The 18,078-nt window shown below is 35.3% G+C and overlaps 1 protein-coding gene across 2 annotated transcripts in view; it reads right to left on the reverse strand.

Annotated features, from left to right (window-relative positions):
- ARHGAP32 (Rho GTPase activating protein 32) overlaps positions 1–18,078 on the reverse strand; it is a 210,687-nt gene that overhangs the window by 102,209 nt on the left and 90,400 nt on the right. For both annotated transcript variants that reach the window (XM_035009289.1, XM_035009288.1), the window contains one exon: positions 13,862–13,948. In XM_035009289.1, coding sequence (XP_034865180.1) covers positions 13,862–13,948 — 87 coding nt within the window. The remainder of the gene's footprint in view (positions 1–13,861; positions 13,949–18,078) is intronic.

The raw sequence follows: 18,078 nt of genomic DNA on the forward strand, positions 1-18,078 counted from the left end.
TATCCAGATAAGATAAAAGTTATGTCCACACAAAAGCCTGCACGTGAATGTTTATAGCAACTTTATTCATAATTGCTGAAATTTAGAAGCAACCAAGATGTCCTTCAGCTGGTGAATGGATATGTAAACTGTGGTACATCCAAACAAAGGAATATTATTCAGCACTAAGAAGAAAGAAGCCATGAGAAGACATGGAGGAAACTTAAATGTGTATTACTAAGTGAAAGAAACCAAGCTGGAAAGGCTACATACTGTAATAATTCAAACTATATGACATTTTGAAAAAGGCAAAACTACAGACAGTAAAAATATCTGTGGTTGCCACTGGCTAGGGAGAAGTGAAAGATAAATACAGCACAGAGAATTTTTAGGGCAGTGAAACTATTATGTATGATGCCATAACAGTGGGTACATATAATTATAAATTTGTCCAAACCCACAGAATGTACAACACCATGACTAAACCCTCGCTGACAAAGGAATGTAGCATCAATTGCAACAAAGGTACCATGTTGGGGAAAGACGTCCATAGTGAACAAGGTTGAGCATATGTGGGGATAAGAGGTATACAGGAACCTTGTACTTTTCACTAAAGTTCGCTGTGAGTCTAAAACTTCTAAAAAATATACTAATTTTTAAAAACTAATCATGTTTCCATCGCTCTAAGCAGTATTACTCAAGGAAATAAAGATCAACAACCAACCACAAAAATGCAAAAGAGCCTAAAAAAGTAAGTTTGGGTGGGGGGATTGGATTTCAAAATTCATTTCCTTATACATCAGTGAACTGATTTCTTTCAATTTTTTAAAAATGTTCTTGTGCCAGCAAAAGTCTGTTCTTTTAAACAGAGTATCATTCACAAAATGAAAACCTCAATATAATTTGCAAATCATCTAAAACTGTTAAATTCACTGAGAAAATTCTAAAAATAGTAAAATATCTCCCATTTTAGCAGATATGAAAGAACTTTAAATTTCATATGTAAAAAAACAGCTTTAATCATCAAATTTCCAAATAAACTGAATAAAATACAACTGACCCTTGAACAACATGGGGGTAAGGGGCATTGACCCCAGTACACAAAAATCCACATGTAAGTTTTGCTCCTCCAAAACATAACTTCTAACAGCCTACTCTTGACTAGAAGCTGTGCCAATAACATAAACAGTCAATACGCATATTTCATGTTATATTATGTACTATATTCTTTTTTTAAATAAGGTAGAAGAAAAAAGTGTTAAGAAAATCATAAGGAAGAGAAGATACATTTCCAGTAATATACTGTATTTATAAAAAAAAAAAAATCTATGTGTAAGTGGAACCATGCTACTCAGACCAATGTTTTTCAAGAATCAACTATACGATCAGAATATTTCAGAAATTCACTAATTTTATAAATAACAAAACAGAAACAATACAAAAAACTCCTTATGTATATCTGCTTAAATTTTAATTTACTGCTAACTTCTAACCTTAATAATTATTACTATCAGGGAATTGGTTTCTTTGAAAAGAATTGGTTGTAGAATGGAGAATAAGACTCTGAACCTAATTTTCTATTCTGTCATATTGCAGGAGAGAATCTTAAAAACTGGATGGCATTTTTCATGACTTTCCAGAGGCTTATCAAGAAGGCAAAGCCCTGAACCTTTGGTGCTTGGGTTTACGAGGCTATCGGAGCATTTCATTTGTCACCCATTTTCTCTGCTTTATCTGTTTAAAGAGAATGACTCTAAAATCATAGCAAAAGAAGCAAAGGACATGATAGGTTAAACTGCAGTTGGTTTTTAGTGCCTACTCTTCTTCCTTGGCAGATGCTTTCTGAAAGGCCCACTGAGTTTTTTTTTAATTATTATTATGTTATGTTAATCACCATACATTACATCATTAGTTTTTGATGTAGTGTTCCATGATTCTTTATTTGTGTATAACACCCAGTGCTCCATGCAGAACATGCCCTCTTTAATACCCATCACCAGGCTGACCCATCCCCCACCCCCCTCCCCTCTAGAACCCTCAGTTTGTTTCTCAGAGTCCATAGTCTCTCCTGGTTCATCTCCCCCGGCCCACTGAGTTTTGAATCTCTTTTCTACTGGATTATTTCCAGTTAGGATTGTGGAATTTTGCAGTTCTACCCAAACACTGGGGTCCTCTTACTCCTCATCTTCCCCCAGTACCTTATCCATCAAATTTTCTCTTGAAAACAACTTCTTTCTTAATTTAGCATGACATAGGAAAGAATAAGTATTAGAACTACTGGAGGCAGTGTGATACAATGGAAAGAGGATTTTCCTGGGAGTCTGGAGACCTTTGGTTGATTACTATGTAATTCCATTCTGAGCCAGAAGTCCCTTGCACAGGAAGAAGCCAGGAACTGCAAGAACGGGTCTTCAGGTTATAGGGACGAAACCTTCATCACAGGGCAGGGATTATTCATGCCTAAAGGGAACCAATCACACACGGTTTCCTCTGGAAGCTCAAGTTTATTCTCTCTCTACCCCATAGTAAATTATAATGATAATTAATAAATTTGGGGGTTTACATTAAGCTTTTTTTTAAATAAAATCTTTCTCATAGTAATTATTGTTATAGTTATGATGTTATCATTCTTAACCTAATTTTACAGAGGAGGAAACAGGCTTGGTGAGGTCTAGCATCTTACCCATGATTACATAGTGAGTGGAGGCCACACTTGTAACCATCTTGATTCAATACCTCTTGGAGATATTTTTTCAAGATTTTATTTTTTTATTTGAGAGAGTGAGAGAGAGCACAGAGGGAGAGGAAGAGGGAGAAGCAGACTCCCTGTGGGAAAGTATTCAATACTTAGTAGTAGGAAAGAACTTAGTCTTTTAAAAACTGAATGAAAGCTAGCATGACCAGAACAAAGGAATGAGCAGATTGTCATGACATGATGCAGAAGAGGTAGCCAAGGTCTGATCAAGTGGGACCCTCACAGGCCTTAGTTAGCATTTTGGGTTCAGTTCTAAATAAAGTGAATATCTATTGAAGAGTGTTAACCATGAAGATAACAATTTTCAATTTACATTTTACATCACTCTAGCAGTTTAAATGGTTCTCATTGATTACAGGATGCAAACACAAATGCTAATCACAACATCCTAACAAGATACAGCACCTTGGGCTAGTTTGGTAATAACAGAGATGGAAAAAGACAAATTATAGATATATTTGCTGTTCTTTCTAAGAAAAATAGTCCTCACGCATGTCCTTGGAAGTCCCTTTATCATGGAAAAGATAACTGAAAAAGAATAAATTCTCTTTTTTTTTTTTAAGATTTTATTTATTTGACAGAGAGAGATACAGCGAGAGAGGGAACACAAGCAGGGGGAGTGGGAGAGGGAGAAGCAGGCTTCCCGCTGAGCAGGGAGCCCAATGCGGGGCTCGATCCCAGGACCCTGGGATCATGATGTGAGCCGAAGGCAGACGCTTAATGACTGAGCCACCCAGGCACCCCGAATAAATTCTCTCTTTAATGATATGATGAAGTTCAGTAAAAAGAGATGATCGGAAAAGAGAATGAACTGATTTAATCTTAGCGGGGCCTTATCCTAGATATAGGACTTTACATAAGTTACTTAACACCCAACAGCAACAGTTTACTCACCTATAAAATGAAAATAGTAACATATTTCACAAAAGATTTACAAGGTTTGGATGTTTTTTTTACAATCTATCTATATATTTTGTTCATACACAGATGCTCTACAAATGTGAACAGTTGACCCCACCCCTTAATAACAGCATTTTGTAAGTGGACTAAGTGGAGGAGATACTTAATACCAAGGAATGCATTTCTGATGGTGGAATTTCAAGCAGGAGATATTTTGAAGCAGGAAAGCATTCCCCTAAAACCAACTGTTTACCCCACCTACCAGGACATAAAGGAGCTTTCAGAGTACTGTAAATATTTATGAAAAACTTGATCCTCAGAAAAAATAAACTATTATATAATGATGAATCCTTGTTAAAAATACAAAGGTAGTTCATACAATCCAAATACAACAAAACCATTCATTTTAACTGGTCTAAAGCTTACAATGAAACAAAAAAAATAGTAAGTATTTTGTTAAGCAGCAATTTCTTACACTAACAAAACTATACTTACAGAAAGGAAAGATCATAAAGAATTTTCATTAGGACACATGTTAGAATAAGTTCTTGTAACAGCTAGGTTTAAATTTGCCATTTTAAAAAATCAACACTTAAAACCTGATGTTTGCTTACATGCTAAAGAATAAAACAATAGAATACTGAGTGGCATGGAGACTCATTACCATTGACATTATACTTATAAATGATTTATTCTAAGTAACGGGCCTCAATTAGTATGAGGGTTTATCTCTTTTTGGACTTTTTAAAATTACTGAATGTTCAACACTTGAGAGTAAAAGTTTTTCTAGTATCTTCTTTGACATGTGACCAGATTTCCAAGAATTATTATTAATATTCATTAAATTCAAACTAAACACATTATGTTTTCTGAAAAGTAAGGAATAGGCAGAGGAAAAATTAGTATGATTTTCAGAAAAGATATATTACCATTCAGATCAATATCATGACACAAGAGTGTTTTTTCATCCATACCAGCCAATCTGTTTGTTCTACATAACACTTTTTTTCAGTTTGTGTACTTAAAGAACAGAATGAAAAATAATGGAAGGAACATTTGAAAAATAATATGCCTATTTGGTTAAGACAACTTATTCTAAATCATGATTAGTATGAAAGGAAGGGCACTGGGGGCTTGGGCAAGGCATGAAAGATCTATTTTCCGAGGCATCTGAGTCACTTTTTAAAAAATATTTTATTTATTTGAGAGAGAGAGGGAGCACAAGCAAGGGGAGAGGCACAGGGAGAAGCAGACTCCCCACTGAGCAGGGAGCCCAATGTGGGGCTTGATCCGAGGACTCCCAGATCATGACCTGAGCCAAAGGCAGATGCTTAACCAAATGAGCCACTCAGGCGCCCCTCTGAGTCACTTTAAAAACGGTTAATATTCACCTGAGACACAGCAATGTTGCTAAGTGAGATCTGTATGACAGGTATCTGTTCCACTTGCTTTGGGCCCATGCTATACCAGCTTTTAATATTGTAACTATCACTCAGACTATATAATGACGTGGGATTGTAACCAGTTGGCCTGGACTATCTCCCACAGAGGCTCCTGATTTGAGGTTTCCACTTTTTTTTTTTTAAAGATTTTATTTATTTATTTGAGAGAGAGAATGTGAGAGAAAGAGCACATGAGAGAGGGGAGAGTCAGAGGGAGAAGCAGACTCCCTGCTGAGCAGGGAGCCCGATGCGGGACTCGATCCGGGGACTCCAGGATCACGACCTGAGCCGAAGGCAGTCACCTAACCAACTGAGCCACCCAGGCACCCTTGAGGTTTCCACTTAAGGAGCCTCTGAAGACTTCCCCAACCTGAGAAAGGAAACAGACATCCAAGTCCAGGAAGTAATGGAAGCCCCAAACAAGATGAACCCAAAAAGAACCATACCAAGATATATTAAGAATTTAAATGTCAAAAATTAAAGATAAAGAGAGAATCTTAAAAGCAACAAGAGAAAAGCCAGTAGTGAGTATAGAGACCACCCATAAGACTATCAGCTGATTTTTCAGCAGCAAGTTTTCAGGCCAGAGGAAGTGACATGATATATTCAAACTGCTGAAAGGAAAAAACCTACAACCAAGAACAGTCTACACCAGCAAAGTTTTCATTCAGAACTGAAGGAGATATAAGGAGTTTCCCACACAAGCAAAATTTTAAAAAGTTCACCACTAAACTGGCATTACAAGAAATGTTGAAAGGATTTCTTTAAGCATAAAGGAAAGGGCCATAACTAAAAGTAAGAAAATTATGACAGAAAAAATTTCACCGGTAAAAGCTAACATTTAAAAAGATGGTGGATTGATCACTTATAAAGCTGGTATGAAGGTTAAAAGATAAATGTAGTAAAATCAACAATATCTACAGTAATTAGTAAAGGGATACACTAAATAAAAAGGTGTAAAATATGAAGTCAAATACATAAAATAAGGGGGTGGGGAGTAAAAATGTAAGACTTTTAGAATGTGTTTCAACCTAAGGGACCAACAAGTTAAAACAGACTGCTATATACAAAGAGTGTTACATATGAACTACATGTTGACGACAAAACAAAAATCTATAATAGATACATTAAAAATAAATAGAAAGGAATCCAAACATAACATTAAAGAAGTCAAGTTAAAAGGTAAGAGAATAAGAGAAAAAATACAAAACAATTAGAAAACAATTAACAAAATGGCAATGAGTACAAAACCATCCACAACTGCTTTAAATGTAAATGGACTAAATGCTCCAGTTAAAAGACAATAGCTAACTAAATGGATAAAAATGTAAGACCCATCTATATACTGCCTACAGGAGATTCATTTCAGACGTAAAGACACATACAGACTGAAAATGAAAAGATGAAAAATAATACTTCATGCAAATGTAGCAAAAAGAAAGCTGGCATAGCAATACTTGTATCAGATAAAATACTTTAAAACAAAGACTATGACAAGATACAAAAAGAGGCTAATATTATATAATGATTTAGATCAATCCAACAAGATAATGTAACAACTGTAAATAGCAGACAGAAAGCAAGAAACTGACAGTAACAGTAGGGAACATTAACACCCCATTTACATCGATGTATACGGTGTCTAGACAGAAAATCAATAAGGAAACAGTGACCTTAAACAACACATCAGACCAGACGGACTTGACATACATATATACAGAACATTACCAAAACAGCACAATACACATTCTTTTCAAGTGCACATGGAACATTTTCCAGAACATATCACATGTTAGGCCATAAAACAAGTCTAAAATAAATGTTAAAAGACTGAAATCATATCAAGAACCTTTTCCCATCACAACAGTATGGAACTAGAAATCAATTCCAAGGCAAAAATTAGAAAAAACACAATCATTTGGAGCCTAAATAACCAACTGATCAATGAAGAAATCAAAGAAGTGAAAAAAATACCTGGAGAAAAATGAAAATGGAAACACAACTGTTCAAAATCTTAAGGGAATAGCAAAAGCAGTTCTAAGAGGGAAGTTTAGAACAATACAGGCCTACCTCAAGAAACAAGAAAAATCTCAGGGCCCCTGGGTGGCTCAGTCAATTAAGTGTCTGCCTTTGGCTCAGGTCATGATCAAGCCCCAAGTTGGGCTCCCTGCCCAGCAGGGAGCCTGCTTCTCCCTCTCCTCCCCACTTGTGCTCTTTCTTGCTATCTCTATGGCTATCTCTGTCTCCCTCTCTCAAATAAATAAATAAAATCTTTATAGAAACAAGAAAAATCTCAAACAATTCAAACTTACTCCTACAGAAATTGGAAAAAGAAAAATAAAACAAAACCAAAGTTAGAAGACAGAAAATAATAAACATCAGAGCAGATAAATGAAATAAAAACTAAAAACATTAGAAAAGATCAATGAAACTAAGAGTTGGTTCCTTGAAAAGATCAACAAAATTCATAAACTTTTAGCCAGAGATGCCTGGCTGGTTCAGTTGGTGGAGCCTGTAACTCCTGATCTCAGGGTTGTAAGTTTGAGCTCCACTCTGGGTGTAGAAATTACTTAAAAAATAAAACAAAAACAAAAACAAAACAAAACAAAACTTTAAGCAGACTAATCAAAAAAAAAAAAAAAAAAAAAAAGAGGAGAGTCAAGTAAATAAAATCAGAAATGAAAGAAGAGAAGTTACAACTTACCCCAGAAATACAAAATATTATTAGACTACTACAATTACACATCAACAAATTAGACAAACTACAAAAAATGGATAAATTCCTAGAAACATAAATTATTCTAACAATCAAGAAGAATCAATATCTGAACAGACCAATTACTAGTAATGAAATTCAATCAGTAATGAAAAAACTTCCAGCAAACAAAAGTCCAGGGCCAGATGGCTTCATGGATTAATTTGGAAAAAAAAAAAAAAAATGTAAAGAAGACGGAATACCTAGCCTTCTCAACATGTTTCAAAAAATGGAAGATGAAGGAATGCTTCCAAATTCATTCTATGAAGCTAGCATTACTATGATACCAAAACCAGACAAAGACACTACGAAGAAAGAAAATTACAGACCAATATCCCTGATGAATGTAAATGCAAAATTCCTCAACAAAATATTACACAACCAAATTCAACAGTACATTATAAGGATCATATACCACAATCAAGTGGGATTTGACAGGGATGCAAAGATGGTTCAATAGCCACAAATCAATCAGTAATGATACACCACATTAACAAAATGAATAAAAAATCATATGATCATTTCAATAGATGCAAAAAATGCAATTGATAAAATTTAACATCCATTCATGATTAAAAAACTCTCAATAAAGTGGGAATAGAGGAAGCATACCTCAACATAATAAAGGTCATATACAACACTCCTACAGATAACATCATACTCAATGGTAAAAACCTGAAGGCTGTTCCTTTAAGATCAGGAACATATCAAGAACGCAGTCTCACCACTTTTATTCAACAAAGTACTGGAAGCCCTTGCAATAGCAATCAGACAAGAAAAAGAAATAAAAAGAATGTTACTTGGTAAGGAAGAAGTCAAACTCTCACTATTTGCATATAGAGACAACCCTAAAGACTCCACTGATAAAACTATTAGAAATAATGAATGAATTCAGTAAAGTTTCAGATACAACATTAATATAAAGAAATCTGTTTCATTTCTATATACTAATAACAAGCTAGCAGAAAGAGAAATTAAGAAAACAATCCCATTTACAATTGCATCAAAAATAATAAAATACCTAGACATAAATTTAACCAAGGAGGTGAAATACCTATACTCTGAAAACTATAAGATACCAATGAAAGAAAGTAAAGATGACATAAATAAATGTAAAGATACACCATGCTCATGATTGGAAGATTTAATACTGTTTAAATGTCCATACTACCCAAAGCAATCTATGGATTCAATGCAATCCCTATCAAAATACCAATAGTGTTTTTCAGAGAACTAGAACAAAAAATTCTAAAATTTGTATGCAACCACAAAAGACCCAGCCAAAATAACCTTGAGGAAGAACAAAGCTGGAGGTATCATGCTCCTAGATTTCAAACTACACTTTGAAGCTATCGTAATCAAAATAGTATAGTACTGGCACAAAAAGAGACCTATATGTCAACAGAACAGAGTAGAAAGCCCAGAAATAAACCCATGCTTATATGGTCAATTAATCAATGACAAAGGAGCTAAAAATATACAATGGGGAAAGACAGTTGCTTCCATAAATGGGTTTTTGGAAAACTGGACAGCTACAGGCAAAAGAATGAAACTGAACCACCTCCTTTTACCATATACAAAAATAAACTCAAAATGGATTCAAGACTTAAATGTAGGACCTGAAACCATAAAACTTCTAAAAGAAAACACAGGCAATAAACTCTTTGACATCAGTCTTAGCAATATTTTTTTGGCTCTGTCTCCTCAGACAAAGGCAACAAAAACAAATATAAAAAATTGAGACTACAGCACACTAAAAAGCTTTTGCCCAGAGAAGGAAACCATAAACAAAATGAAAAGGCAACCTCCTAAAATGGAGAAGGTACTTGTAAATGATCTATCAGACAAGGGGTTAATATCTAAAATATATAAAGAACTCAAACAACTCAAGACACAGAAAAAAAATCTCATTTAAAAAATGGGCATGGGCACAGGAACTGAATAAACATTTTTCCAAAGAAGACATACAGATGGCCATGAGACACATGAAAAAATGTTCAACATTGCTGATCACAGGGAAATGCAAATCAAAACCACATTGAGATGTTACTCCCACCTATCAGAATGGATAGTATCAAAAAGACAAATAACAATTGTTGCCAAGGATATAGAGAAAAGGAATCCCTCATGTACTGTTGGTGGGCATGTAAATTGGTGGAAACACTATAAAAAATAGTAGGGGAATTCCTCAAAAATTTAAAAACAGAAATACCATATGATGCAGCAATTCCTCATCCGGCTATTTACCCAAATAAAACAAAACACTAATTCAAAAAGATATTGTATGCACCACTATGTTCACTGCAGCATCATTTACAATAAATGTGATATGGAAGCAACCTAAGTATCCACTGACAGATAAGTGAATAAAAAGAAGTTATGGAATATAGGTACATGGAATATTACTCAGCCATTAAAAAAGAATGGAATCTTGCCATTTATGACAACACAGATGGACCTAAAGGGTGTTACGCTAAGTGAAATAAGTCAGACATAGAAAGACAAACACCTTAACATTTCATTTTTATGTGGACTCCAAAAAGCAAAACAAACAAACAACAAAAGAGAAGCAGACTCATAAATACAAAGAACAAACTGGTGGTTGCCAGAGGGGAGACATATGGGGGATGCAAGAAATAAATGGAGGGGATTAAGAGGTACAAATATCCAGTTATAAAATAAGTAAGTCACAGGGATGTTTAGTACAACATAAAGAATACGGTCAATAATATTGTAATAACTATGTACAGTGACAGATGGTAACTTTACTTATCATGGTGATCATTTTGTACATAAATGTCAAATCACTATGTTGGTACACCTACAACTAAATATAATACTGTATGTCAACTATAGTAAATTAATTAATTAATGTTTACAGAGAGATTATAATAAGATGGAGGAATGCTTTATAAATAAAAATTATGTAAAATTATATATATATCCCTGTATTCAATTATAAAATACAACTATGTAAAACAAAGCCAAAATAGGCAAAAATGTAAACAGGCAATCTCAGGGTACCAATTTTCTTCTTTTTTGTCCATTTCCCATATTTTCCAAAATTTCTAAACATATTTTTATCCTAAAAACCTATAAACCCATACTTTTAAATCAGAAAAAAAAAGATACATGTATCTGTCTTCAAATATGTACATATGAATGGTGTCTAGACTCTCTCCACTTAAGTCATACAAAGAAACTTGACTGCATTCTCAGTACATTTCTGTAATTCTTTATTAACATTAGGATATACTTGCAGATTTCAGAGTAGCTAATCAACTATAAATCATATTAGAAAATGACAGAAGAATAGGGTAAAAAAAAAAAAACGCTAGACTGAGGTTCAAATCCCGGTCTTTCTCTTTAATTTTATGACCTTGGGGAAGTTATTAATATTCTTGAGTCTTAGACTCATCAGCTGTAAAATGAAAAACAGACTATTTACCTCACACAGTTGTTGAAAGAATGAAATGTTGTACTGCATGTCACAATATCTGTATACTGGACACACAGATAATCAAAATGCCTACTGAATTGGATCATTTCAGCATGAAAGATATGGTTTACATTTCTAAATTCACAATTTAACAAGAAACAAAAACTTGAAGGGCAGAGGCAAAAGCACAATTAAAAGTTTCAAAGATAAGACCTAAAAGAATCAGTATTACTGAACCTCCAGAAAGGTGGGAAAAAAAAAAAAATCACAGTTGTTGAATTGGTCATTTTCTGAGATTAAAGAACAAGAGAAGAGTGGGTTAAATAAAAAGAATTTCGAGTGTACTTTAAAAATTAGAAATTAGCAAAAATATGCAATATATGAAAACATATCAACATGTAATGGTGATCATATCTTATCTGAAGACTAAGCAATGTCTTAAATCTGTTCTAGATTGTGAATTATAGTGTGATGCAGGAAAAACTGGCAATCAGGAAACTGAAGTTCTTAGCAGTTCCTGCTAAGATTTCATTTAACTTAGGAAGGCCACATCAGTAATTTAGGTCTCAATTTCCTCATTGGCAAAATGAGAGGGCTTGATTATGAGTCTATATAATATTAGTTATAAAAAAATATAGGATTCCAATTTAATATGATTTATGGCTGACACATTTGGCAAGAATACAGAAAGTAAGCCATGGGGGTGCCTCAATGACCACTTACAGAACTGCAGAGAAGTGCAGTGGCATTATTACATTGAAGTAAATTACTACTTTGGTGTAAGGAATAGTACACTGAGTAGTCTGAAATTTTTTAAGCAGATTGACAAGATACCTGCAACCAGGAAATAGCCTACCTAGCTAGGTCACTAATTCATGGAAGCATAATTAAGTGACGATTATATATTCTGACATATGGTTCCAAAATACCATGCTTACCTTTTGAAGGTCATTTAAAAAAAATAACACAGGTGCTTGTAACATTACGTTTCGCTCATGAGAATAAAACTATTTACATTGTCAGATCATATGGAAATTAATGGTGAGAAGGAAAGATGCTAAAAGATGTTAGGTTATAGAGGGATTAATGAATTCATTACTGACATGCCAATCCTGTGCTCTAGATAAAGAAGATATGATTTGTATTTATGTATGAGTAATGGTTCACCAAAACACATGTGTTATTTTCACTTAAAAATTAAGTCATGATGGGGCACCTGGGTGGCTCAGTTGGTTAAGCGTCTGCCTTCGCTCAGGTCATGATCCCAGGGTCCTGGGATCGAGTCCCGCATTGGGCTCCCTGCTCAGTGGGAAGCCTGCTTCTCCCTCTCCCTCTGTCTGCCACTACCCCTGCTTACGCGCTCTCTCTCTCTCCCTCTCTCTGTCAAATAAACAAATAAAATCTTGGAGAAAAAAAAAGTCATGAAAAAGAAGCATTTTATGAAACATGACACAAAACTTTGTGATTCAGAGCTGCCTACTTCCTCAAAGGAACTGAGATGATACACAATAAGACATATATTAACAATATGAAACTTTGGCCATCTTATTTATATACAAACTAAATTCAATTTCCAATCTCATATTCTGACACCAATAAATAAAAGCACTTAATTCTGAAAGGTTTTCTTTAAAATCACCAACACTAAGAACTCAGGTATTTCCCACATGAGATAAGCATTAGACTTTTCAAGATTATGTAATTTTTAACTTCAGGTACAAGAATAATACTTTTGGGGGGGAAAAAACCCATAAATGCCCCTATCTTACTCTTTCCCAAAGAAAACTAAAAACTTTGCACAAAAAAAAAGCTTTTCTCAAAAACAGTTACTTCACAATCACGAATTCAAAACTAGGCATAAGGCTTAATGAAAGTGAAGTAAGCAAAGGAACTAAACTACTTACTTGGTGGAGGACATAATCAATGCTACAAATGACCTACTTCAAATCTCATTAAGAGAAGTCATGGTAATTATCCTCACAAAAGTTCTAACACTAAGAGTCAAGAAACAGTCCCCTTCTAAAACATACACATACACACACTACATCCACTACAGTGAAACTTCCTGCCTGGTAGAAAAGTGAGCATCTCAGGCAGAGACAACTGAAACTTGGTTTGCTCTTTTACTGTAATAGGTGACCAGTAGCTGATTCATTTAATCTTATCATCAACAAAAGATGTATTTCCTTTACTCTTACAAGAAGAGTTTTCATTTAAGTTTGTAAATTAAATATCTGTAGGACTGATTCTATTAACTGTTTCGATTCTGAGTACATGCAAAATAGCCAATATGACTGGAAGAAAGAATAAAACAAAACATCTGTGTTACCATAGTCACTGTTATTCGTCCACAAATGCCTAAAGCCTTAAAACCTTTCTTAAAATGCAGACAGAAGATATGCAAGTTACAATACTAAACTGTGCATTCCATGTAATTTTGTATGAACACATTTATCTCTCTTTTAAAGGATACCAAACAATGGTCATACATAGTCCAATTTCATTTCAATATCATACAAGTATCTTTCTGTGAATTCTTTTAGATGCCATAAAAAATGCATTAAAAGGAATCTACACATCCACAAAATTACCTGACAAGCAATGTGCACGAGGTAGACCAGCTCTTTAGATTCACAGCCATTTTTCGTTATTTCATTCTGTTCTTCTGAAAGTGAAAGCTATGTCAAAAAAAGGGGGGGCAGAAGAGAGGGAAAGTCATGATTAATGAGTAAGAATAAACTAGGCATTCAGTAAACTTAAGACCCTCACATCAACTCACTCTAAGATATGCCTTTCAATGGAACTCTATTGCTTATGAAGATAAAACAGTATTCAGGATGTTTTTAAAAATATGTTTCTAAGTACTGTCTTCATAGTTTCAATCTAAAGTAGCACAACTGCATAAAAGCAGTAAGTAAAATACATTCATTCAAGAGCAAGGTCCTCATTTCCTTAATTTATTTAGCACATATGTGAAAGGAAGGCAGTAAGGTGGGCACTGGGAGACAGCAGGAGCAAAGTGGTTGAAAGAAAGCTCAGGCTCTATTCCAGAGATTGGAAACTGGCTTCCCAGGGAACAGACTGGGCCTGCAGACATGTATCACTTCAGACTTATCATGTATATCTGCACATCAGATTTTATTTTATTTTTACCTGAACCAGCAGCAATAATTTAGAAACTGAGTCATTTCAGATAAAAAAATACAGATTTCTGGCTTCTATTGAAAAGTCAGAAAATCTGAAATATTGGACCCATATTCTCACATAGCAACAACTGGCTGGAACTGAAAAGTGACCAAACCCTTTAAATGAGGTATGTATTCTCCAAAAGACTTTGCCACCAGTATCTAAGCTGAATGGTAACTGTCATCCATCATGCTGCTTGCTTTGTTATTTTTTCACGCACTACTCTCTTCTTGCATTTATATTACATATCTGCCCCACTTAGGGAGGTGAATTTGCAAACTCTGCCCTACAGACAGACAGCCCTGAGTTCAAAAGTATCACTAACTAGCTGCATAATATTGACCTACCTACTTAATCACTCATTGGGAAAATGCAAATGATTAACAATACCTATTCTCAAGTTTGTGAGTATCAAATGAGATAATGCATTTAAAGGGTTCACCAAGATGCCTACTACTACTCATAACTACTTAACGTTAACCATCATTATAGTTAATATTATACAAAAGAAAAGATAAATACATATTCTCTATTTTTGAGAGCAGTATCACTGAAGTATTTTTAAAAACATTCTGGTATTAAGTAGAAATTCACAAGATAATGCTCATTCTCACATCAGCCAAAATAAGCCAGATTAACTACAAAATCATACTTTTAAAAAAAGAATTAGGAGTAAGAAAAAACTTAAATGAACTAAAAAGGGAAAGTGACAAGACATTCATGAGACAGAAGAGATTCATGGACATGCTCAGAAGCCTAGTAAAGATGCAGAAGGATAAAGAACCTACACTAGACAGGGTAAGGAGAAACCAGCCAAACCCTGAAGACTGCATGTGGACTGGAGTAATGAAGGAAAATTCCAAGGGAAACCTGTAGCAAAGAGACCATGCCCACCTGATCCCAGGTTACAGGCTCAGTGCACCAAACGCTGGGGGAAGAGCAGGAGCATGGAGAGAGATGAACCTGTGAAGTGTGCAGCGTCTCCCCGAGCACACTGCAGCTAACCACTGCAGATGGGGAGCAGGGCAAGAAAGCTCAGAGAGCTCCTTCTGAGGCATTCAAGATATTCAACAACTGAAGGCTGGAGGTAGCACAGAAAAGCCAGGAGAAACCCCTGGAGGCAACCCAGGACTTCAGAGAGTAAGAAGCAGCTCTACACCAAGGTTCACAGTAGGGTAGACAGAAGAGAGCTCTCCATTGGCACAGGAGATTATGGAAAGGACTGGAGAACAAAGAGAACTAGCAACCAGGCAGCAAAGAAGAGACAGAGAAAGAGCACATGCTCTCCCTCAGTTCAGAAAACTGGTAGCTCAGCAGTAAAGCACAAAAAGATATCTCACCAATTTTCAGTTCCCCTCAATGGCGGGGGGGGAACAACTTCTGAACATCCAAACCACAAGGAAGAGTACAGAATTTTAAAATGGCCATAACTACAAAAGAAATAAAGACTAGAAATAAAATCAACCTTCCTAAAAAGAACTAGGGCAGAGGGGAGAGTGAGGAAGAGGAGAAGAAACTTCCCAAAAAGGCAAAAAGATAGGCGGGGAGGACTTAACAGAAAAGAAGGATGGTCAAATGGTGTCAATAAAATGGCAGGGTAAGCAACTCCAAACTCCATTCCCTTCACAGAAACACGAAAAAACAAGCAAAAAACGCTCACAACCAAATTTCTCAGTAGTCTAGAATACAGTAGAAAGTTTACAATCACCATGAGAACAATGAATCAAGAAAAAAAGCAACTTGTAACTTGCAGGAAACCTTTGTGGTATTTTTACCCAACCTTGCTCCACCCCTCCCCATCTCAGCAGTACTCTTATAGGACCCTCCTCCTTGCATCTGGAAGGAGCAGAGACATCATTAACAAACTAAGGTATCTGTCTGTTCTGATCTGTCTGTCTGGCAGTTACATGAAGGGTTGACACAAGGTCTCTTTTTCACCTGGGGATTTTAAAAAAACAGCATTGTTAAAATATTGTAAAGTGAACTAAAAGTCTTCAGTTACTTGAAGCAAAAGATTATAGCTAAGACATAATATAGACAGCTTAATGCCCAGGAGAAAGAGCTGAGGAGAGAGGTTCCTTGGGAAATGAGAGCATTCAAAAGTGTTTGTGTATGCTGGGACATTTAGAAAGCCATGAATATGTTCAGGGTAGGACACATGCACAAAAGACATAAGGATTTCCTAAGCTTTCACCTCTACTCTCCAGGCTAAGACAGAGCTAGCTGTAAAGAGCCTGGTTAACTGATGAATGAGTCTCTCAACACAAAGGAAATGTGCAAAGACTGGCTTATTATTTATTTTATTTTTTATTTTTAGTTCTTGGCATTCAAGGAATTCCCTAACAAAACACTATCTGAACACAAGTAAAAGAAGAAATGTCAGTGAGCACATAGGACATGGAACACAATCTTTTCAAAAACAGTCTGGAAAAGTCACTAAAAACACAGACTGCAGCCTTTAGGATCAAAAACAGCAAACCTGTGGTAAGGGATAGAATCTGATTTCCGTGGTTATCACATTATAATATCCAAATGCCCAGTATGCAACAACAACAACAAAACTAACAAAATATACAAAGAAAACAGGAACATATGGGTCATTCACAAGAAAAAATAATAATAAGCCAAAAGAAGTGACCCCTGAGAAGTCCAGATATAGGACCTAACAGATCTTAAATATACTATATAAAACACACTCAAAGAGCTCAAAGAAAACTAAAGGAAACCTGAAAAACAATGTATAAATAAATGAAAATATCAATGAAGATAAAGTAAAAAAGGGAACAAAAAACAAATTTGGGGAAACACTAACAGTTCTAACTAAAGGGATCTAAATACTAACTAAAACTAAAAATTCACTAAAGGGATCAACAGCAGATTTGGGCAAGAAGAAGAATCAGCTTACTTAAAGATGGGTAAGTCAAAATACAAGTTTCCCCCACTATCCAAAAGTAGAGCATTTCTTTGAAACCTTTTAAAAGCCAGTGGATGAAAGACCTCAGTGTTAGACAGGAACCCATCAAAATCCTGGAGGAGAACATAGGCAGTAACCTTTTTGACATCGGCCACAGCAACTTCTTTCAAGATACATCTCCAAAAGCTAGTGAAACAAAAGCAAAAATGAAGTTTTGGGACTTCATCAAGATAAAAAGCTTCCACACAGCAAAGGAAACAGTCAACAAAACAAAGAGGCAACCCACAGAATGGGAGAAGGTATTTGCAAATGACATTACAGATAAAGGGCTGGTATCCAAGATCTATAAAGAACTTCTCAAACTCAATACCCAAAAAACAAATAATCAAGTCAAAAAATGGGCAGAAGACATGAACAGACACTTCTCTGAAGAAGACATACAAATGGCTAACAGACACATGAAAAAATGTTCATCATCCTTAGCCATCAGGGAAATTCAAATCAAAACCACATTGAGATACCACCTTACACCAGTTAGAATGGCAAAAATGGACAGGGAGAGAAACAACAAATGTTGAAGAAGTTGTGGAGAAAGGGGAAACCTCTTACACTGTTGGTGGGAATGCAAGTTGGTACAACCACTTTGGAAAACAGTGTGGAGGTGCCTCAGAAAATTAAAAATAGAGCTACCCTATGACCCAGCAATTG

The sequence above is a fragment of the Mirounga leonina genome, unplaced genomic scaffold (genome assembly GCF_011800145.1).
Source record: "Mirounga leonina isolate KUSES-001 unplaced genomic scaffold, KU_Mleo_1.0 Mir_153, whole genome shotgun sequence".
In the NCBI taxonomy this organism is placed as follows: Eukaryota; Metazoa; Chordata; class Mammalia; order Carnivora; family Phocidae; genus Mirounga; species Mirounga leonina.